Below are 23160 nucleotides of genomic sequence, written 5' to 3' on the forward strand. Positions count from 1 at the left end.
ATCGAACGGTATCGATTATCGTTATATAGAAATAAGCTTATGCTGGCTGTGAAGGGGATAGTTTGGTGAATATGATAGTAAATGATGGTAAGACTGAAAAATAAGTGCAACATTGGAAAAAAAATGACGTTTAACTTGCTAGTAGTTTTATAAAATTTATATTTATATTTTATTTACCTACTGCCTTTTTAACAGGCAATGGGCTAAACAAACACCTTTGAACGTATTTCCAATTAAAAGTTCGACGTGAAAAAGAAGGTACAATATATTTATATGTTTATTATAGGTTAAGTTGATTACAGTTTTAATAAACCTAACTTATATACACTGTTTATTATTTCCTAATTTTATCTTACTATTTTATCATTATGGAAATATGAATTATATAATTGTTGATCAATTTTACAGCATTTTTTACTTATCTATGTTAATTATATTAAATTTATTGTGAACTTTTAAATATAATTACTTATAATATTATTTCTTAAGATTTAGATAAAGTACAAAAATGATAAGGATTCATAGAATTCTTTCAATGATAACCTCGACCAATTATTCTTATTTCAAGATAAGATAATAGTTTACTTTCAATGTCATTTTAGCTAAATTAAAATAATTAGCTATACAGTGCATATACATACACATATACAGGGTGAGTCACCACATTTTACCATCTCTCTAGAGAATGAATGCAAGAAAATAACATCAGATACATTAAGAAACGTTAATGAATCATTAATTTCTCGATTCAGAAAGTGTTCTGATCCAAATGGTCGCCACATTGAACCTTTTTTGTAAATAGACATAAAAATTAAAATATCTCCTAAAGTAATAAATTTTGTACATAAAAGGTTATTACTTTTTTGTAAATAATATGAAAGAGCATCAGATGATGCAATAAAAAATATATGATTCCGTTTAAAAAAACATTAATGACCTTCATATGTCCTTTACCCGTCCACCTACAAAAAAAAAGTACCATCAGTATGAACCCCTTTCAAAGCCATTCAACTCCATGTGAAACATTGTCTGCTACGCGTAATAATAATAACGTAAATCTAGATGGTAAAATGTGGTGACCCACCCTGTATATATGAATAAATTTTATTTTTTCCTGCTTCTGACTATTTAATCTGAACATCCAAATGTATTAGCAAATAGTATATCTATAATTGAAAAAATGTATTATCTTAAAATGACTTGTTACATTTATAAATAATAAAATATTTGAATTTTTGTTTACAGGCATAATGTTGAGCAGTATTATGAAACATATTTTACACTGTTGCTTGCTGCTAGTTGTTATTCTTATATTTGAATTTGTCTCCGGAGGATTACAATGGAACACCAATAAAACGGAACAATTAGATCCCTGGGTCAGATATGGATTTGTTGGTGCTCTAATATTGTATCTATTAAGAAGTGTGACTTTTCTTTCGCTTCCTCAAGTTCTATTTAATTTTGTTGGATTGACAATTTATAACGCATTTCCGGATAAAGTCGTTTTAAAAGGTTCACCCTTATTGGCTCCATTTATTTGTATCAGAATAGTAACACGTGGTGATTATCCGCAATTAGTGAAGACTAATGTAAATAGAAATTTAAATAAATGTATAGAAGCGGGCCTTGAAAACTTCCAAATAGAAGTAGTAAGTGATAAACCGATAGGATTGGTACCTCATCGTAGAATTAGAGAAATTGTTGTACCTGCTAATTATCGCACAAGTAGTGGTGCTTTATTTAAAGCGCGCGCTTTACAATACTGCCTTGAAAATTCGGTTAACGAATTAGCTGATCACGATTGGATTGTACATTTGGATGAAGAGACATTAATGACGGAAAATTCAGTTCGTGGGATATTAAATTTTGTATTGGACGGGAAGCACCAATTTGGTCAAGGCCTAATCACGTATGCTAATGAAGATGTTGTTAATTGGATAACAACATTGGCAGATAGCTTTAGAGTAGCAGACGATATGGGAAAATTAAGATTACAATTTACAATGTTTCATAAACCATTATTTAGTATGAAAGGTTCTTATGTTGTCACGCAGGTAATTAGTAGATGATATTTCTTATTACTAAATCGGATTTGTTTAAACAACATTTGTCTATGTTTTAGATGGCAGCAGAGAGAGAAGTTTCGTTCAACAATGGTTTAGACGGATCTGTGGCGGAGGATTGTTTCTTTGCAATGAAGGCATTTACTCAAGGCTACACGTTTAATTTTGTAGACGGAGAAATGTGGGAAAAATCGCCGTTTACTTTATGGGATTTTGTACAACAAAGAAAAAGGTGGCTACAAGGTATATTATTAGTAGTGCATTCCAAAGCAATTCCATTGAAAAAAAATTGCTATTAGGTATATCGTGTTACTCGTGGATAACGATGCCCTTATCTACTTCTAATATAGTTTTAGCAGGGCTATGTCCTATCAGTTGTTCTCCACTTATAGATTTTTTGTGCGCTTTTATAGGAGCAGTTAATATTTATATGTATGTATTTGGAGTAGTTAAATCATTTTCTTTATATCGTTTTGGTGTTGTTCGTTTTATATTTTGTATATGTGGAGCGCTATCAACTATTCCTTTTAATTTAATTATTGAGAATGTTGCTGTTATATGGGGTATATTTGGTAAGAAACATAAATTTTATGTTGTTAACAAAGAGTACAAACTGCCTGTAGTACTTGTATAAGTACCATATGTTCAGCAACGTATCACATGTGCATATAATCAGTACCTGTAAGTAAGTCTATGAAAATAGCAATATCATTGTCATGAAGAAATATCATTATAAATAGATAGATAGATAGATAGATAGATAGACAGATAGACAGATAAATAGATAGATAGATAGATAGGTTCAAAATATTGATCAATGGAAAATGTTTGAAATTTAAAATATTTAATTACTTAAATAAGTATTTAAAGTCTTACCAGGAAACCAAAAAATGTATTCAGTTCTATAATCTTGTATATTAATATAAGGTATTATTTATTTATTATTAAAGAAATTTTAGTATTATTAGTTTAATAAATGTTTTCTATAATATTGATCAAATAATTCTTACTACATATCCATTTTTCAAAGCATTATTAAATGGCAATATGAATAAAGCTTAAATGCACATTATAGATGCTCTTTTTAAAGCATACATTTATCTTTCCAATTTGTAAAAAAAAAAAAAAAATATGAACAAGTAACTTACAATGTAATTGCATGATATTCAATTTAAAGAAACTTAATGTTATTTAAAAAGGAGCACTTGCAATGCATTACAATTATATACATTTATAAATATTTTATTCTTTTTTTATTATATTATTTGTAAATAAATGTAGAATAATTTACGTACTTATATAATCAAAAATATATTAATATTATCTGTGATAGAGATGTCTAATGGATTAATCTTCACTTCTACTTTATTAGCTTTATTAATCTAATTATACATTTTGTAAATGAACAGAATATAAAAGCTAAGTGCTATTAAAATTTAAGTATTGCAATGAGATCGACGTATTTGCAATAACAAACGTAACAGTTCAAGTAACACTTATTATTCATATAAGCTAATTATAAGTCTATTTAGGCATCTCTGACTCTATGATATAAACATTTTTATCTACACGATATAATATTATCAATTTAATTTTATTATATTAGTTTAATTAAATCTTTACATAATATTATGTGTATAAAAACTTAAATTATTTTATTAATTGACGAGATGAAAATATTCTCAAAATTTTTAAAAATAAAACTACTTATATAACATTTACTATAATTTAATGTAGATAAATATTTTGTAATCGTATTGCTGGAAAAATTAGTCAACAAAATTTATATAAAGATTCATCGTTTCTACATTTTGAATTTCGAAATATTATTAATATTTATTTTCAATCTTCTATAATCTAGTGTTGCAATTAAACGATCAAACGAGGCTAATTTATAAGGACTTTATATTTTTCAAAGCATATTTATCTACAATAAAAACAAACATACAAAGAGCAAATTTAATATGACTTTCATTGTAAAACTAAAGGAAAGTTACTTCTTTTCCTCCACATATACAATTCTATTCTGTTTTTGTGCTATATAAAAGAAGTTTTACTCGATAGAATATCGAAGAATGCGTATTGTATTATTTTCGTTGTCATTTTGACAAGTAAAAAAAGTGATGGTAAAAATAAAAAATCTATGTTACAAAAAAATATTAATTTTAATTTTAACAAAATATTCTTTTCGTTTATAGATTTATAAAATACTGAAGATTAAAATATGTGTGTGTGTGTGTTTTTTTTTTCAAAGATTTTTATTCTAAATTTGTGTACCTCTTAGGTCTGTGCTTTATTGCTACGTATAATGATATATTAAAAAGATAAATCTCAATATTTAGTTAAGTAATGTAAGTAGTAGATAAGATTATTCAAAAAGACTTAAGCTATCTAGTCATAAAATTTAAAAGAAAGACAAAATAAATTGACATATGTTACTAACTGTTGAATGTAATGATAATAATGAATATGTGAACGTATTGATATTATTATGTTTGTCATTTATTTCTAACGAAAGAATGTGATTCTTTAAGAGAGATTATGTTCAATATTGAAAATTATAAATTGGTAAATGTTTAAATGTATATATGTGATTTAACACGCGTATGCATAATTATGGACGGACCAAACTTGGTTTATATTAATAAAATCATTAAATGCATAAGTTATTAATGAGACATATAGTAATAACCATGAAACAAAATATTAAAATTATTCTAAAAATATGTGACTGCATTTGTGACTAATTTTTTTAAACCATAACATACAAAAATGAGATTATTTAATTAAAGCTGAATAATAGATGATATTTTTGCATTTAGGATAATCAAACAAAATATGTAGGATGAATGTAAATTTACAAAATAATATTTCAATATAGGGTATATTATAATTATCTTTATAACTAAAATGGCTTAATTTGTACTATTATATTTATACATATATATATTACATAATGCAGTATAATTACATTATACTGTTAGCATTAAAACGATCAAGAAATGTACGAATTCTTAAATTTATCTAATATATACAGTTAGATATCAGTTAGAAAGCGAAGGTGAAAGATTGACATCTAAAGGATTATGTTTTTTAGTAGACGTAGAATCTATATTTTCTAATAATCTCTCTTGACGTTGTTGATTAACAGGGGCTGTTGCAGGTGTATATTTACTGGATATCAATCCTTCTATATGATATCCAATAAAACCGATAACACAACCAAATGGAAGTGCTATGTATGGTATATTTCTATGCACAATTCTTGTTATTAGGGACCACATCATCTGAAATAGGAGATATATATATATTTTCATTTCTTCTTTTTTTATACAGAATCATTTCTAAATATATACTAGTATGTGTACGTGAATAATAAAACACTCTTTATTTATAAGAGCAAATACAAACAAAGACTTTTGACAATTATTTTATTTCATTTATTAATAGTATCTTATAACGATGATTATATTTTATTATTGTTTTATGAAAGAACACATGCCTACTACATTTGTACTGAATCTGTATGTGCATATATGTGTCATGTACATATATGTATGCATGCACGCACAATATTTCATATATTAATAATTACTTGAAACTAATATAATAATTATTAAAAAATTAAGATTCTCAAAATGAAAAATTCTTTGAAATTATTACATCAAGTATTTATTAGTCTACTAAAACTATCTTTATGCGTTTTTACGCGATAGCGCCATGGTACTGTATAAATGTATATGATAGTTATAATAATCGATTATTATCTTAACTGGTTTAAAAACATGATGTTTCAATTATTTCAAATTACATACTTGTTATATATGTTTAAATAATAGCGTATTTATTTAAACACTTAAAACCATTAATCGTGTACAAACATTATTATTATCAAGTGACATTTACAATGCGAACATTTAATCGATTTATTATTTAATCGGCGATATATCGAATTGTAGAATTCGATATCGATTCGTGTGTGATGGACAATGGAGGGTAGAGGTAAGGAGTAACATCTCTTATGGGAGAAAATGTGAAAAAAGTGTCCAGCGTTTTCTATAAATAATAGTTCAAAAACCTTCCAGAATGGCGCTGGTGTAGACAGAAGGTATGGTATGAATGTAGCAATTGTAAACGAATTGAAGTATACCGAGTTATGGTATAATGTAATAAATATAACCTTAAAGAATTATTATGAGAAAACGTGTAGCTAGAGTGATTTTATTTCGTGAACTGTAAATAGTACGTTTATTGATTTTTTATCATTTAATTTTATGAAAAAGTATGTGAATAACAAAACAGTTATGGGTAAAATTTGTGTTGTGAAATTTGTATTTCTTGTTTATTTCTCAATCCTATTCTAATAATATTTGGCGCTTCCTTTAAAATTTACCGTCTACGAACTGTGGCGCCACCTGAATTGGATGCATTTCGACGGACACTTTTCATATACAGAGATGTTACTCCTTACCTCCAGCCTCCATATATTTAACCATCAAGGTAATATACATCGTTAATGGAGAGAATTTCGTTTGATCCTTAAACTAGGCGGGAATGTAACCGGCAAATGTTTTCCTTTGTATTTCTTTATTAACGAAATTTTACTGATTTTGTTCTTGTGTATCTTACAAAAATGGAGCAAATAAATATGAATAATTTAATTATAAAAGAGAACAACAGTGATAACACCGATATCAAGAACGTAGAAAATGATAGTGGTTCATTAAGTTTAATAAGTTGGTATAATTATTGTTATTTTAAAAAATGTAAGATTTAATAATGGTTTAATTATGTTAATAATTAATATTTAAGATGGATCGTCCGATGATAACAATATACGTTATCCAAATGTATTCGAACATAAGACAATAAAACGAAAGAGAGAAGAGAGTGCTGAAGAACTTGAAGAGAAACGTTTGGCACAGGAGAAATATGACCAAGAATTACATGAACAAAGATATAAACGTTTAATGCATCTTTTAAATCAAAGTGAATTTTATGCTACTTGTCTGCTGGATAACATTTCTTTTGATTCATTGGAAGTAATGATGAATAATAAAAATAAGGAGAAAGAACTAACAGCTACGAATGAAAATATACCACCGCATAAAACAAAGAAAATAAAAAATGATAAACAAGAATATAATAGGAAACAATTAGTTACGGTAAATATTCAAGAAACCCTTAAACGTAACCATAAAACGCGGTCACATTTTGTTTTACATTGGAAGAATTGAAACCATGTATTAATATTGAAATTTCTTTTTTAGATTAAAAGCAAAATAAAAAATAAATTGAATTTAAGTGAAGAAGAAATAGCAGATGAATTATTAAATTCTGATTCTCAAATTCAAGAAGAAATTGTTGACATTCCCAAATATTTTAATGGTTCTTTATATCCTTATCAGAAACATGGCCTGCAATGGTTAAAAGTGCTTTACGAGAATGGTTTAAATGGTATTTTAGCCGATGAAATGGGACTTGGAAAAACAGTTCAAGTAATAGCATTGCTATGTCATCTTATAGAGAAGCAACAATCTGGGCCTTATTTAATAATTGTACCACTTTCTACATTGCCAAATTGGATTTCCGAATTTGCTAAGTTTGCCCCATCTTTACCAGTTGTAGTATTTCATGGCAAACAATCTGAAAGAAAATCTCTCTATAGCAAAATTATCAAATCTTATCATATTATGGATGGATTTAAAACACCACCGATTGTATTGAGTACATTTGAAATGCCAGTAAAAGAATCTAATTTTATTTCCAACCAGAATTGGAGATATATCATTATAGACGAGGGTCATAGAATTAAAAATCATAAATGTTTATTAGTAAAGTAAGTTGACATCTCTAATATATACAATATATATCTTAAATAGACATATAGGACACACACACACACAAATGTTATTTTATTATATTTTATTACAGGATTTTAAGAACATTTAAATCTATGAACCGTCTTTTATTGACCGGTACTCCGCTTCAAAATAATCTAGCTGAATTGTGGTCACTTCTTAATTTTTTATTACCAGATATATTCAACGACCTAACTGTCTTTGAGTCTTGGTTTAATGCTAATGAGTTGCAACGTATGGATGGTAAAGACAAAATTTTAAAACAAGAAGAAGAAAAGCAAATTTTATTAGCAGTGAGGAAAATTTTGAAGCCATTTGTTTTAAGACGTGAAAAGGCTGAAGTCAATATAAATATTCCATCTAAAAAAGAAGTTGTTGTTTATGCTCCACTCACATGCTTGCAACGCGAATTATATACAGCAATTTTGAATAAGAAACAACCTGAGGAAAAACTTATTTTGGATGAACCAAATGGCATTAGACCTAAAAGAAAGTGCGTTTTAAAAAATGTGCAGAATAATTCAAATGTATCAACACCTTTTGTATCAGAAAGAAAAGATAAACTAACAGATAAGACAATAACAGATCTTGATTCATGGAAGGAAGTTATCAATGTCACTGATGAGAATCGTCATTTCTTACTCAATTTACATTTCAAAAATAAATGTAAATAATTAAATAAATTTTCTAAGTATACAGATACATATTTACTATCTGTTATTTCTAAAAATAAATAATTTAAACTATACTAGTTCCATCAATGAATATGTTTTATATTTCAGGGTTCGCATATAAAAAGATTGTTAATCATCCATATTTGCTTTTGAAGCCTGTGGATTTAGCTTTGTTGCCAAAAGATAATAATCATTTGCTCAAATATTCTGGCAAACTTATGGTACTGGATGTAATGTTAGCTAAGTTAAAAAGCCAAGGCCATAAAGTTCTTTTATTTTCAACAATGACTACGATGCTCGATTTAATAGAAGATTATCTTGCATCACGAGATTATATTTATGTTAGATTAGATGGATCTGATAAATTACAAGATAGAGATGTAAATATTAAAGAATTTAATGAAGATCCTAAAGTATTTTTGTTTCTTCTCTCTACTAAAGCTGGTGGAATAGGACTTAATCTTGCTGCCGCCGATACTGTGATAATATATGATAGTGATTGGGTATGCTATTAAATCTTATATATTAAATTGTGCACAATTTTGATAATAAAATTATATTAAATTTGAATAACATTTGCAGAATCCACAAGTAGATATACAAGCGATGGCACGTTGCCATAGGATCGGTCAAACCCGTCCTGTTGTAATTTATAAGTTCTGTGCTAAAGGAACAATCGATGAAGCAATCGTTACACGTGCTCACGCGAAACGATTATTGGAAAAGATGGTAATATCTAAAGATTTGTCTTATTCATTGAATGCACCTACTAAAAAACTACTTAAAGTATTGAAAGAACTGTTAGAATCAACTGAATTTTCTTCCGTAACATCTTCAGATGATGGTAATTTTCTATATTTATTTATTTTTTACACTTAACTTTATCTGGAGCTATATAAAATATAATAAATGATAATAAATGTGCAAACAATTATTTTCAGTATTCACGGAAGCAGAACTCAATGAGCTATTAGATAGAAGCGATTTGGTATGTAATAATAATTTGATTGATAGAAACAAATCTTAATTATATTCAACTCAACTAAATTATAATGCAATTTTTCAAAGATATTATTTTTATTAAATTATAGTTCAAATTTTCGTACAAATATTTAAATAGATTTTCACCTATTTTCTTATCTATAAGCATTATATTTATTAAGTATTTATTTTGTATGCTTTAAACAGTGAATGTTGGTTGAATTTAAAAACAATCAAATTTTGTTTAATCACATAGTAAAGTATTTACATTTCTTTTTGCGTTTGATTTTATGTTTTTCAGTTGATATTATGAACAATTATGAATAATAAAAGTTATAAGTGTTCAATATTCCGTGTTAGATTAACACATTGAGTATTATGTCACTCCCTAGGGACTAATACTGAACTTTCCATTCAGGCGGGACAGACTCAGTAGACTTTTCATTTGGATGGCATGGGTCTTATTGGTGCGTTAGACCAACACTGTTTATATACAATGTTTATATTACAATTATAATAAATTGAATAGAACATTTTAAGCAAATACGTGGTCGAGATTGACAAATAATATAGTGCTATTACTCATTCGCTGCCGCCTGAGTGGGAAGTATACTAAAATTAGCACACTGTACTCAATGTGTTGATAATTAAATTTAAAATATTATAGGTATAGTCTTTTTATATTTCTTTTATATTATTTAATTCATAATTAGAAATGATACAAAAACATATAAAACGTATTAAATAAAGTCTATTGTTTTTTAAAACGCATTGCATTCTTTCCCGTTGAAGAGTTTTTATAAGTGTGAGCCAATTGATCACGAAACTCTGCTTCTAATCTCGTATATGTTCCACCTATTTTAAGAAATAAATAGTATAGTATGTTATAGTATATAATAAATAGTAATCAATTGAATTAGCACATACCTATTGGTAGAATATTTTTATAAATTTGATTACGTTGTCTATTATATGATTTTGCTAATAAAATGTGCTCTACAGATGTTCGTTTTGTTAAGAGCGAGATCATTTGTGCATTAACTCTTTCTTCAAAATCTCTTTGATTATCTTGATTATATCTTATCATTAAATTTGTACTCCAACATCTACTATTTTCCCTATATATTAACAAAATTAATATAATTTTTAGAAAATTATAAAAGAATTGTTATCACTATACCTTTTGATGGTTGTAGTTTTAGTTTTCTTTATTGATTTCTTAATTGTTTTTAAACTAGACCATACCGATGATTCTTCACTATCACACGACTCATTATCTGTATTATCGTCATTGTTTATTTCTAATTCATCATCTTCGCTACATGTAACTGAAGAACTAGTAGAAGTTTTGTCCATTGTTTGATGATAATCTTTTTGCAAAGATTTGTCTAAGTCTATTATTTGGGTAGACTTATGGAATAATGATCCATTCCAAATTTTACCTATATTTATAGAAAATAATGAATATCATTTACAATTTAACAGTCTGTTAACAAACTATTTTAATAAGAAATAAGTTGTGAAGATTACAATAACAAGCTTTTGTGTGTGTGTGTGTGTGTGTGTGTTATGTTGTTTAAATATTTGTAGATTTTTCTATTCCTCATAAAAATATTTGATAGTATTTTACTGTACCTAACAGACCAAGTTGTGGTCTTGGTGGTACAAGCTCTAAGCCGTTCCACCACATTGTTTCCTTACAGATTAATTTTCCTGGTTGAATACTCGAATCATGTGGTACTAATCTTACCATTTTCTCTGGATAAAATAGCTGAGGTGGTTCTATAGAAATAATATCTTTATATGTTAAGAAAATATTCAATATGTTCATGTCATTTTCTGTTTTGATGTTTGGTATATGTTCCTAATGAAAAATAAAATATTGTAAATAAAAAAATATGAGTTAACATATAATTAATAAACATATCATTTTTACATTATACGCTATGATAATTGCAAAAAATTAATAGTAAATTATGGACCTTGTATTTGCAACCATATTGATTAGGTAAAACTTCAAATCTGTAAGCACGTTGACTACAACAAGGATATCTGCCCAATGGAAATGGCATAGATCTTTGATGCTCATTAACAAAAAATTGTGGGTATTCAGGATGATAGCAGCACCAACCCATTTGGTGAATTGAAAAATATGTATTACAACACTGACAAAAGAGAAAATGACAATCACCCCATAATCTCCAATATACTTTACGCCATGAACGTAATTCTAAACGCAAATTGGTAATATATTCATTTAATGACCACGTTGAATCTCTAAAACAAAAAAGAACAATTTGATTTTCTTATCTACCATTACATTAAATAATTGATATATCAAATAATATTACATCAATGTTACCTTGTATGTTTATTATGAATGGTCCCCTTATTATCTATTTGCATAGCAGTTGGAACACATGGAATGAAATCAGAAATTGATTGCACTACATTTTTATTACATCTACCACATTTAAACAAAGTAGCCAAAGAACCGTAATGTCCTCTTTTATTATCTGGATTAATTTCTATTAATGACACGATTAACTGGCAGAACAACTGGCTTTGAATTTTATCCTTTTTGTCTTGTAAATTTTCTATATCCTCATTTGTAAATAGTTTAGCTAATCTTATAATATAATATAATGAAAATATTAAAAGTTAATCGTTTAAAAATATGAAATATATTATTTTACCTTGTAAGAAGATTATCATTCAGACACGTTAAAGTTGTAGATGTTTTTAAGATATCTGACATATTGTCATAACAATACTGCAAACAATTTTCTATTAATGGTTCCATTTGTAGAAAGGATGCAGAAACCATTATGGGAATAACATTGTTTGCATCTAAAGTAGGCCATTCAGATTTTTTAGTGATATCTTTTTTAACCCATCTCATTAACCAGTCAAATATAACTATATCGCAATGAACAGATATATCCATTTCTTCTAATTTCTTATTGGTCGTTATACCAGCAAAATAATGCATTTTTTGTATAAGTAATTTTTGAGGACATCGAAATTCTTTCTTCATATTTTTTCCTTCGTCGCATACACGAATTTCTACTTCTGTCATACTAATGATAAACATAAAACAAAAAGTAGATAATAAAATTGTACGAATACATTGATCTATGAAAATTGACGCATATTACTATAATGGTAGTGCGATTTTGTAATAAAATGAAAGAAAATAAATATGAAATAATATTAATATTTTGGATTGATTAAGTAACATATATAATTTTTCATTGAAACTTTCAATTGTGCTCCTACGATTTTACATAATATTATCATATAAATACTAACTCTGCAGCTTTTTTCATTTGCTTATTTTTTTCTTTATCTTTAGAAATTGATAGATTAGTTATTATTCCGTTATCAATATTGTTGGGTAAAGAAGTACTCTTTTTCATGTCTATACTGGCATTAGGTTTTTTAATAATAGGTTGTGATGTTATAGGCTTTGGAAGCATATATGGCAATATAGAATCTAACAATCCTTCGTGCAATATATCGCTCAAATTTTGTCTCATTACATTTCTTAAAGTATGTTCTTTCTCTTCTGTGTTTAATTTAGTTCTTGATAGATCTACGTGTGATGGATGCTCCAACGGTTGATTCTTATCTTTAGTATCATTTTCTTCAGATTTGACATTTTGCAATTGGTCTTCTTGCTTTTCGGAACAATTTACAGTTTGCAAAAATAGAATTGGTTCAGTATCATGAATGCTTTGTAAAGGTTTTATTTCTTGTTTATATTGATTAGTAGTTGAAGGTAAAGGTAAATTATTATCAACTTTATTATTCGCTATCTCTGGTATACAGAATTTGGTTTTTCTACTCGTACACGTATTTAACGCTTTTGTTAAATCCGAGATTTCATTGTTAGAACTTTCTAATTCATTAGATTTAAAATCATTGGGTGGTTGACCATCGTCGTTAGGTGATTTTTTATTATTGATGGTCATATCCAAATTTAAATCGATTTTTGCTAATTTATTCCAATCTATTTCACTTTTATTTGTTAGAATTGCAGCTAAGCCTTCAAAACTGTCGTTGACTTGATAAGCAGTTCTCATAAATTCAAAGAACATTCCGATAGTCAGTTTAGGATATTTATTATTCTTAATATTGTATATATCCTTGGATAATCCGTAATTCATTTCATTTGGCTCTGTTTTCCCTTGAGATTTATCTTTTAATAGATTAATACATAATATAAAGTATTAATCAATTTTTAATTAGTAAAGAAAATATCATTAACATAGTGTTTATACAATTAATAACAATAAATATGTTAATTTGTACCTTTTTTATCAGCAGAATTTGATGTTAAGAATGAACACGAATGTCTTTTTGATATTACATTTCGATTTTTATTTAATTCCATTTTTGACATAATAAAATAATAATAATAATAATAATATTAATAATACTAATAATTTATATATATTATTTTCTATAAATTTTGATAGATAGTTGAGGATCGCTTATTATTATTTTTTTTTTTAATTTTGACCTGTTATAATTTTTAATTGTATATTCATTATTATGAACGACCAATTTTCAAGTATATTACATAATATAAATAGTTTAACTTTATCTATTATAGAACAATTAAATCGATTTTTACCGCTGACTGATACCGCCAGTCGATGTATTTTGAAGATTGGTTTGTTTTGATTTGTGGCGTCTCGCACCAGCGCAGTGTCGACACCTCTCGGCCAACAGCGCGCAGCTGTAGCAGCGCGCGCAGGAAATGTGCTGACATCTCTCGGCCGACAGCACTAACTTACGCAAGCACCTCGTATCGCGGTTCCGCAGGGGCATCCGATTGGCCTGACCACGCCTTTGACTGGCCAGAGCGGAAGAGTGACCACTGCGACCGTTGCTCTCCCCACTTCCGGATGCCTGGATCGCCGTGGCGGTGCACACGCAGGAAAAACCACATCACTTCTACTTCGTCCGTCGCACCGTCCGGTCGCATTCTTCTCATCGCGCTCTTGTGTAAGAAGGTCTCTCCTGTGTACAAGCATTATCTTCTGTACGTGACCACGTGGCACACCACGCCGACAAATAAAATATCGTCCCACGGGATCAAAAATATAATCGGAAATTTCTTTCCTCCACACGGAGTCTCATTGGCCCATTCCTTTCTCCGCGGCCCGTTCCTCGCGTTGGTGAGAACTCACCTTAACGCGCCTAGTAACTTAGGGAAAGAAATTCCCAAATTGGTGACCCCGACGTGATCCCGAGGACCATCTTCAGCAGCCCCACGTGCTCTCCACACCACTGGCTTCTCAGCACCACGTGCTCGGCAACACCACGTGTTCTTCATCACCACGTGCTCTCCAACGCCACGTGTTCTCCGGCGCCATCCATCTTCGCGTGAGTACCAACTTTTCCTTTATCACCGGCACCTCTTCGCCTTCAAAAGGAAAGAAAAGAGAGGAAGATGCCCATCACACGCGCCGAGGCTTCCCAGCGCGATACCGAACTCCAGAATACGGCACCGGCTGCTACGCCGACCTCCGACGCTTTGACCACCGCCTGCACCTGCACCTGCGCCGAGGCCAGCCAGCCCTGCGACGCCGGACGCCGACCTTGCCGCTTTCCACCCTTCACGCGTCAATGGCCGGACCTCTGGTTCGTGCAGCTAGAGGCCATCTTCAGGAACTACGGGATGCACTCAGACGACGACCGCTACTACGCCGCCGTAGCAGAGTTGGACCAGGACACAGTCGGGGAGCTCCAGGATGTGCTGTGGACGCCGCCCGCTACCGGCAAATACGAGCAGCTGAAGAAACACATCATCGCTCGTTTCGGCGACACCGTGGAGAAACGGCTGCAGAAACTGTTCTCCGGCCTCACCATGGGCGACCGCTCGCCGTCTCAGCTTCTCCGCCACATGCGGTACCTCGCCGGCGACAACGTCAGTGACGACGACATCAAGATCCGGTGGTTCGACCTCCTGCCTCCGCAAATCTCCCAGCTGCTGCGGCTCCTGCAGACCATGGACCTGGACGAGCTCGCCGCCAGGGCCGACGGCGTCTACGAGGTCGTGCTGGGCGTCTGTGCCACCCGACAGGGGCGCCCTCTCTCTCCGCCAGGCACCGCCCTTCCCAGGCCTCCACCTCAGCGGGACAACATGGACGGGGAACACACGGCGATGCACGCGATGCTCGCCAACCTGATCATCTCCATCAACCGGGTGGCCGATCAACTTCACCAGCTGACCATCGCCATCGGCGGGCTATCATGCCCTCGATCACGCGCTCGGTCACGCGCTCAATCACGCTCCCGGTCACGCGCAGCCTCGGGGGGCACCGCGCCAGCAAGATCATCCTGGTGTCGTTACCATCGGAAATTCCGGGAGAAGGCTCGGAATTGCACTCCACCATGCAGCTATGAACAGGACAGGGCGTTAAACAAGTAGCGCCGCCGCTCGATCCTTCTCGGATTTCCGCCTCCACGTCCACGAGCGCTCGCTCAGACAAGTGATGCTCATCGACTACGGCTCCGTGGTATCACTCCTGCCGCGCCGCCTGGTTTCCGGACCGTTGTCCCAGGACAGTCTCCAGTTCATCGCGGCCAACGGGTCACCGATCCCCACTTACGGACGACGCCTACTTACGCTCACCCTGGGTCTTCAGCGCGAGTTCCCCTGGGTATTCACCGTCGCCGACGTGCCCGTACCCATCCTAGGAGCAGACTTCCTTAACCACACGGGCCTCCTGGTGGATATTCGTAGGCAACGACTGGTCGACCCGGCCTCTTCCAAGGAATCGACGATGCACTACCGGAAGGCTTCCGTTCACGGGGTCGACGCCATCGCAGGACCCTCGGATCTCCATTATCGCACCGCCTACGACAAGCTGCTCGCTGAGTACGCAGACCTCGCCCAGCCCTCGGAGAGGGGAGCAGCGCTTCAGGGCTCCTCAGTGGTGCATCGCATCACAACCTCCGGACCGCCTGTCTTCGAGCGACCGCGCCGCCTCTCCGGCGAGCGCTTAGCAGCGGCGAAAGCCACGTTCGACCGCCTCCTGCGTCAGGGAGTCATCAGGCCTTCGTCAAGTCCATGGGCCAGCCCTCTGCACCTGGTGGAAAAACCTACAGGCGGGTTCCGAGCTACGGGAGACTTCCGCCGTCTCAACGCCATCACGCTTCCGGATCGCTATCCCCTTCCTGTCATCGAGGACCTACTCGAGGATAGCGGTGGCTGCTCGGTCTTTTCAGTACTGGACCTCCAGGAGGCGTACTTCCAGATTCCGATGGCCAAGGAAGACATCGAGAAAACAGCGGTCACGACGCCGTTCGGACTGTACGAGTTCCAGAGGATGCCGCTAGGTCTTCGAAACGCATCACAGACGTTCCAGCGGTTTATGGACTCCTTACTCCGGGACCTACCTTTCGTCCGGAGCTACATCGACGACCTCTTCATCCGGTCCTCCTCGCACGAAGAACACCTACGTCACCTACGGATGCTCTTCGACCGTCTACGGGAGGCCGGCCTATCCTACAAGGTGGACAAGGTCCAGCTCGGACTGCCCAACGTCACCATCCTGGGCTACCAGGTCTCCGCCAACGGCATCCGCCCTCCGGAGCGCAAGATCGACGCCATCCGGAACTACCAGAAGCCTACCACACCAAAAGGCCTGCGACGCTTCCTGGGCGTCATCAATTTCTTCAGAAGGAGCTTACCGCATGCTGCTCACATCCAGGCGCCGCTCAACTAGCTTCTTCGGGGTCTTCCCAAGTGCAGCCGGCGTCCGCTGGTTTGGAACGACGCAGCAGATCGAGCCTTCGAGGACGCACGACGCAGCCTTGCCGGAGCAGTGGAAACCGCTTTCCTGTCGCCTACTGCTCCTCTTCGACTGGCTACCGACGCATCCAGCACGGCCGTTGGCGCCGCGCTCCTACAATTGGTCAACGGAGAATGGCAGCCTGTCGGTTTCTTTTCGCAGACATTGTCACCAACGCAGGCCCGCTACAGCACCTATGACAGGGAGCTCCTAGCCGTCTTCCTAGCAGTTCACCATTTCCGGCGTATCCTCGAGGGTCGCCCATTCACCGTACTGACGGACCATCGTCCGCTCACCTTCGCGGCAAACCAACCCTCGGACAAGGCCTCACCACGTCAACAACGTCAGCTGGACTTCCTGCTCCAGTTCGACATCACGTTCCAGCACGTGGACGGCGCAGACAACGTCGTCGCCAATGCTCTCTCCCGGACGACGGAGGACGCTCCAGCTCCGGATGGGTCAACAAGCGCCACTACGTCATCGCCGACGCCGCCAACCTCAACCTGCGCCACCATCAGCCTGCCTTCGGCACTTAGCCCAGAGGACATCGCCGCAGCACAGGACAGAGACGACGAGCTCCCAGCGCTCGCAGCACGCACCTCACTCAACCTTCAGCGACTCAACGTCGAAGGATTCGAGGTGACCTGCGACATACACGACGGGCGAGTACGGCCATACCTACCCCGCTCGCTCCGCATAGCCGCCTTCGAAGCCATTCATAGTCTGGCTCACCCGGGTGTCCGCGCAACGGTACGGGATGTATCGAGGCAGTTCATCTGGCCCGGTCTACGTAAGGACATCACCGCATGGGCACGCGCCTGCCTACCATGCCAACGCTCCAAGGTCGCGCAACACAACCGCGCAGAGCTTTCCCGCTTCCAGACCACGGAAAGTCGATTCGAGCACGTGCACGTCGACATTATCACGCTGCCCCAGGTAGGAGAATACCGGTACTGCCTTACCATCATCGACCGATTCACCAGATGGCCAGTAGCTGTTCCTCTCAAGGACATCCGTGCGGAAACCATCGCCAGGGCCTTCACATCGGCTTGGATTGCGGACAAGGGATGTCCACTCACCATCACCTCGGACCAGGGTACCCAATTCGAGTCAGCACTCTTCGCCGCACTCGCTCAGGCCTCGGGGGCCACCAAGATCCGCACCACACCTCATCACCCTCAGGCCAACGGCATGGTAGAAAGGTTCCACCGAACACTCAAGGCAGCACTAATGTGCGCTCGAGCTCCTTGGCCCGACGCACTTCCTCTTGTGCTACTCGGCCTACGGAACGCGTACAAGGAGGACCTGCAAGCCTCGCCGGCAGAGATGGTCTACGGCACAACGCTTCGCATTCCCGGCAGTTTCTTCACGCCCAGCAGTTCACCCGTCGACCCGACCTCCTTCGTCGGCCAGCTACGGGAACTCATGAAGACACTAAGTGCCACACCGGCAACGGACCACTCGCGCCACCGCCCGTTCTTCTTCAGGGACCTCCGAACATGCTCGCACGTTTTCCTGCGAGTCGACACGGTCAGGAAACCGCTCGAACCTCCTTATACAGGACCACACCGAATCATCCGCCGCATCAATGACAAAGTGTATGTCATCCTGGTGAACGGCGCTGAAAAGGCCGTGTCTACAGACGCCTTGAAACCAGCATACCTAGACACCTCGGACGACCACCCGTCAGACGCACCCACTCATTCGCCTGCTCCGGAGCTGTCGACATCCGCCCAGACTCCAGAGGATCTGGACCGGGCACCGGCTCTCACCACGACGCAGTCTTCGGCACCGCCTCCGCCGTCGTCAACTTCATCGTCCTCACCACTGCCAGCACCTGAAACTCGGCTAGTGACTCGGGACCCACCTCCGGCGTCCAGATCTCTCATCGTCTCGCCACCGCCCTCCGCCAAACCAGGCACCATCATGCCTAGCAGCGGAGCGCTCAGACAGAAGCATCGGCCCAACACAGTGCTGTCAGATCGTGGGTAAATCTTACCCTCTCCCTGTGCCACTGGGATTGCACACAATGAAAGTTTTCCATGTCCGTGTGTTTGGGATTTCGAGGAAAGCCGAGTGTAACCGAAGTTGGCGGTTGGCCACGAAGTGGCACATTATGAAAGCGACTCGTGTCCATGTGTTCGGACGACACGAGTCGCTTTCATAGTGTGCCACTCCGGCGTGCCCGCCAACTTCGGTTACACTCGACTTCTTTCAACATCCCAAGCACACGGACATGGAAAACTTTCATTGTGTGCAATACCAGTGGCACAGGGAGAGGGTAAGATTTACCCACGATCTGACAGCACTGGCCTGACCACGCCTTTGACTGGCCAGAGCGGAAGAGTGACCACTGCGACCGTTGCTCTCCCCACTTCCGGATGCCTGGATCGCCGTGGCGGTGCACACGCAGGAAAAACCACATCACTTCTACTTCGTCCGTCGCACCGTCCGGTCGCATTCTTCTCATCGCGCTCTTGTGTAAGAAGGTCTCTCCTGTGTACAAGCATTATCTTCTGTACGTGACCACGTGGCACACCACGCCGACAAATAAAATATCGTCCCACGGGATCAAAAATATAATCGGAAATTTCTTTCCTCCCCACGGAGTCTCATTGGCCCATTCCTTTCTCCGCGGCCCGTTCCTCGCGTTGGTGAGAACTCACCTTAACGCGCCTAGTAACTTAGGGAAAGAAATTCCCAAAGATTATTTCTACGAGGTTATTTCAATAAAATTTAAATGCAACTAGCCTTTTAAACAATCCTACCAACATAACAATTAAACTTTACTCTATAAGAAACATCAAAAATACATATATATGGAGGGTATGGAGGGTAGAGGTAAGAGTAACATCTCTGTATATGAAAAGTGTCCGTCGAAATGCATCCAATTCAGGTGGCGCCATAGTTCGTAGACGGTAAATTTTAAAGGAAGCGCCAAATATTATTAGAATAGGATTGAGAAATAAACAAGAAATACAAATTTCACAACACAAATTTTACCCATAACTGTTTTGTTATTCACATACTTTTTCATAAAATTAAATGATAAAAAATCAATAAACGTACTATTTACAGTTCACGAAATAAAATCACTCTAGCTACACGTTTTCTCATAATAATTCTTTAAGGTTATATTTATTACATTATACCATAACTCGGTATACTTCAATTCGTTTACAATTGCTACATTCATACCATACCTTCTGTCTACACCAGCGCCATTCTGGAAGGTTTTTGAACTATTATTTATAGAAAACGCTGGACACTTTTTTCACATTTTCTCCCATAAGAGATGTTACTCGTTACCTCTACCCACCATATAATATGTATATGTATGTGTAATACTATATGTATTGCCAATCTCTTATGGTAATAATAATAATAATAATAATTTTCTTATAAATACAAATTTTAATTTAAATTATTATTGCAAATTGAATATATGTAGAATGATCATACATTTTTGTCAAATTGTTTCACAAATTTCATAAAATAATTTATGCAGTTTATTTATGACGTATACAAAATGAACTTCATTAAAGTTATAATAAAAAAGGAAAGTATTATAAAGAATAATTTTAATATTATTAGCATTAAATATTTATGTTAAAATTAATATTAAATATTGAATTCAATATAAATTTACTAACACAATCTTTTGTAAAATGTAATTGACAAATTCATTAAAATATGTATTGAATATGTTTACATAATATAACGGTACATATATTATGTTAAAACAAATGTGTATTTTGAAAATATTCATATACATATAATATTAGATACCATAAGACAATAACATAATTATGACATATATTAGGAACGGCCGCAGATTTGAAAATGATTCAAAAACTTGATATCAATAAATTGATTTTATATTTCTAAATTACATTGCTAATATGCTCAATGATCTCTTAATATTGGATGTGTCAGGCAATGACACAGCCCACTTTTTTAATCCTATCAATAAAACAGAACTTGTTACCAAGATTGCCCCACCTACCGAATATTTATTAGGTATTTCGTTGAAAAAGAGTACTTGCCAAAAAAATGCGAAAACTATATCTGTCGATCTTGCTATAGCGACAGGACCAGCCTGTTCTATTTGTAATGCTAAAGTGAGTAAAATTTGACCTCCAAAACTGAACAATGCTAGAGCAACAACCAACAATCTGTCGGCTCCGCAACGAGGTAAACACAAAGCACCGATTGCCCAAGAAATAATAACTGTTTGTACTAGAGCAAGCGATCCAAAATTTGTCATAATAACAGAAAAATGAAGACCTTTTAATGCACGCAATAAGACGTAAACATTAGCACCAAATAAAGTTGCAGAAAACGCTGCTATTGCACCCCATAAATCTGCATGTTCCGATGTATTATTACCATCTGATAAAGATTCTATGGTATTTCCAAATATTAATGGTGGACGAGTTATTAAAACAACCCCAATTAATGTTAAACATACGGTCAATATGTTAAATAATCCAAAAGGTTCTTTCAAAAATATTTTCGCAAATATTGCTACAAATACAGGCACGGAAAATACTACAATGGAAGCATCCGCTAAGGGCATATGTCTAAAAGCATAAAAACTAAGCATGAGAGCAGTTGTACCTACAAAACTTCGCAATATTAACATTATCCTACGTCCTTTGGGAAACGGATGTTCACCTTTGTAAATTAAAATTGGTATTGCTGGTAATAATACCCCAACGAATCTAAATGCTGCCAATTCCATTGGATTAACTTCTACTAATCCTTTAACAATAACGCTACATAGTGAAAAAAATAAAGATGAAAGTGTTGCTAGTACTAAACCAAGATATGGACATGATTTACAAATTGGGGATGAAATTGGCTTTTGATGGAAGGCTGTATTACTTTCCACATCTTCGTCAACTAAATGTTGTAACTCGACGTGCTTTGACATATCTAGAAGAACAACAAATCTTTTATAAACATTTTTCATTTAATATTATCATCTAGAAAATAATCATCTATATATGTAATTATTATAAATACCTTTAGAAATGTGCCTTGATACAAACTTGTTAAATCTTAACTTTCATTGAGTTTCATATATAATATATTATATATTTATAATAAATATTTATTAATAGAGACTGTAAAGGAATAAGGATTTATTAAATGGAGTGATGATTATTGTCATTTCCTAAAATAAACTTATTTTCTAATATAGAAAATATTAATCATATATATATATATATATATATATATATATATATATATATATATATATATATATATATATTACTGTTACTATCAATTAATACTTATGATAAAGTAAACTCACTTAATCATCCCATTTATCATTGTCGCAGAGAATATAAACTTCTATGATGATTATTAATCGTGACTAGATTATAAGACTAGATTGTGGAATAAGTAAAAAGAAGACTAAATCATGAAATAATTTCAGTAAAATATGTCTTCTTTACAGTTTGATAATTATCATTCAGAAATCACCGTAGTACCAAGATAATATTAATGATCAATTCATAATATCATGCCAATGAATTGTGTCATCTTGGTAAAAGGTTATTCTTCTGTGACTTCAATTAGACTTTTTGTTAAATTACATTTTCTTAACTTTTTATTTATTTATTTGTTTGTTTGTTAATTTGACTGATATCATTACTTTCAGATTCTTTTTTCACATATTAACACAGATAAACAAAATCATAAAGAATTTATTAATCAATGTTTAACTTTCGTAGAGCTGATCATACTTGAAAGCATTCCGAAG

General features: G+C 35.2%; 6 protein-coding genes across 11 annotated transcripts; 3 read left to right on the forward strand and 3 right to left on the reverse strand.

Annotated features, from left to right (window-relative positions):
- The first annotated feature begins 93 nt into the window (after positions 1–93).
- egh (beta-1,4-mannosyltransferase egh) lies at positions 94–4789 on the forward strand. Its single transcript, XM_089170850.1, is given in 4 exon segments — positions 94–258; positions 1246–2054; positions 2123–2345; positions 2348–4789. Coding segments are annotated over 3 exon segments (1377 nt in total). The 5' UTR covers positions 94–258; positions 1246–1250; the 3' UTR covers positions 2698–4789.
- A 189-nt stretch (positions 4790–4978) lies between these two features.
- Positions 4979–6032, reverse strand: LOC149033062 (uncharacterized). Of its 6 annotated transcripts, none has more exons than XM_089170860.1 (2): positions 5879–6032; positions 4979–5350 (listed from the first exon to the last, which is right to left on the reverse strand). In XM_089170860.1, exon 2 carries the CDS (start codon positions 5348–5350, stop codon positions 5108–5110), a length of 243 nt encoding a protein of 80 aa, XP_089026986.1. In that variant the 5' UTR covers positions 5879–6032; the 3' UTR covers positions 4979–5107. The 6 variants fall into 6 exon arrangements, with proteins under 6 accessions (XP_089026986.1, XP_089026988.1, XP_089026989.1 ...); XM_089170862.1 differs by having other exon boundaries at positions 5837–5974; XM_089170863.1 differs by lacking the exon at positions 5879–6032 and adding an exon at positions 5659–5817.
- Positions 6033–6052: 20 nt separating this feature from the next.
- LOC107074474 (lymphoid-specific helicase) lies at positions 6053–10346 on the forward strand. The gene is made up of 8 exons (XM_015335950.2): positions 6053–6171; positions 6519–6799; positions 6876–7228; positions 7334–7902; positions 7998–8590; positions 8707–9101; positions 9181–9442; positions 9540–10346. The coding sequence occupies exons 2-8, from the start codon at positions 6697–6699 to the stop codon at positions 9623–9625; spliced, it is 2361 nt and encodes a 786-aa protein (XP_015191436.2). The 5' UTR covers positions 6053–6171; positions 6519–6696; the 3' UTR covers positions 9626–10346.
- LOC107074473 (uncharacterized) lies at positions 10299–14035 on the reverse strand. Its single transcript, XM_015335948.2, has 9 exons — positions 13894–14035; positions 12892–13780; positions 12276–12659; positions 11942–12208; positions 11562–11856; positions 11215–11443; positions 10760–11021; positions 10507–10697; positions 10299–10434 (listed from the first exon to the last, which is right to left on the reverse strand). The coding sequence occupies exons 1-9, from the start codon at positions 13982–13984 to the stop codon at positions 10331–10333; spliced, it is 2712 nt and encodes a 903-aa protein (XP_015191434.2). The 5' UTR covers positions 13985–14035; the 3' UTR covers positions 10299–10330.
- Positions 14036–15040: 1005 nt separating this feature from the next.
- On the forward strand, positions 15041–16021 carry LOC149033063 (uncharacterized). The gene has a single exon (XM_089170837.1). The coding sequence runs from the start codon at positions 15041–15043 to the stop codon at positions 16019–16021; it is 981 nt and encodes a 326-aa protein (XP_089026963.1).
- A 5098-nt stretch (positions 16022–21119) lies between these two features.
- Positions 21120–23153, reverse strand: LOC107074411 (solute carrier family 35 member G1). Its single transcript, XM_015335819.2, has 3 exons — positions 22708–23153; positions 22416–22516; positions 21120–22325 (listed from the first exon to the last, which is right to left on the reverse strand). The coding sequence occupies exon 3, from the start codon at positions 22321–22323 to the stop codon at positions 21277–21279; it is 1047 nt and encodes a 348-aa protein (XP_015191305.1). The 5' UTR covers positions 22324–22325; positions 22416–22516; positions 22708–23153; the 3' UTR covers positions 21120–21276.
- Positions 23154–23160: the final 7 nt, after the last annotated feature.

Source organism: Polistes dominula, unplaced genomic scaffold, assembly GCF_049000335.1.
Source record: "Polistes dominula isolate Pdom_NZ unplaced genomic scaffold, Pdom_raw_medaka contig_79, whole genome shotgun sequence".
In the NCBI taxonomy this organism is placed as follows: Eukaryota; Metazoa; Arthropoda; class Insecta; order Hymenoptera; family Vespidae; genus Polistes; species Polistes dominula.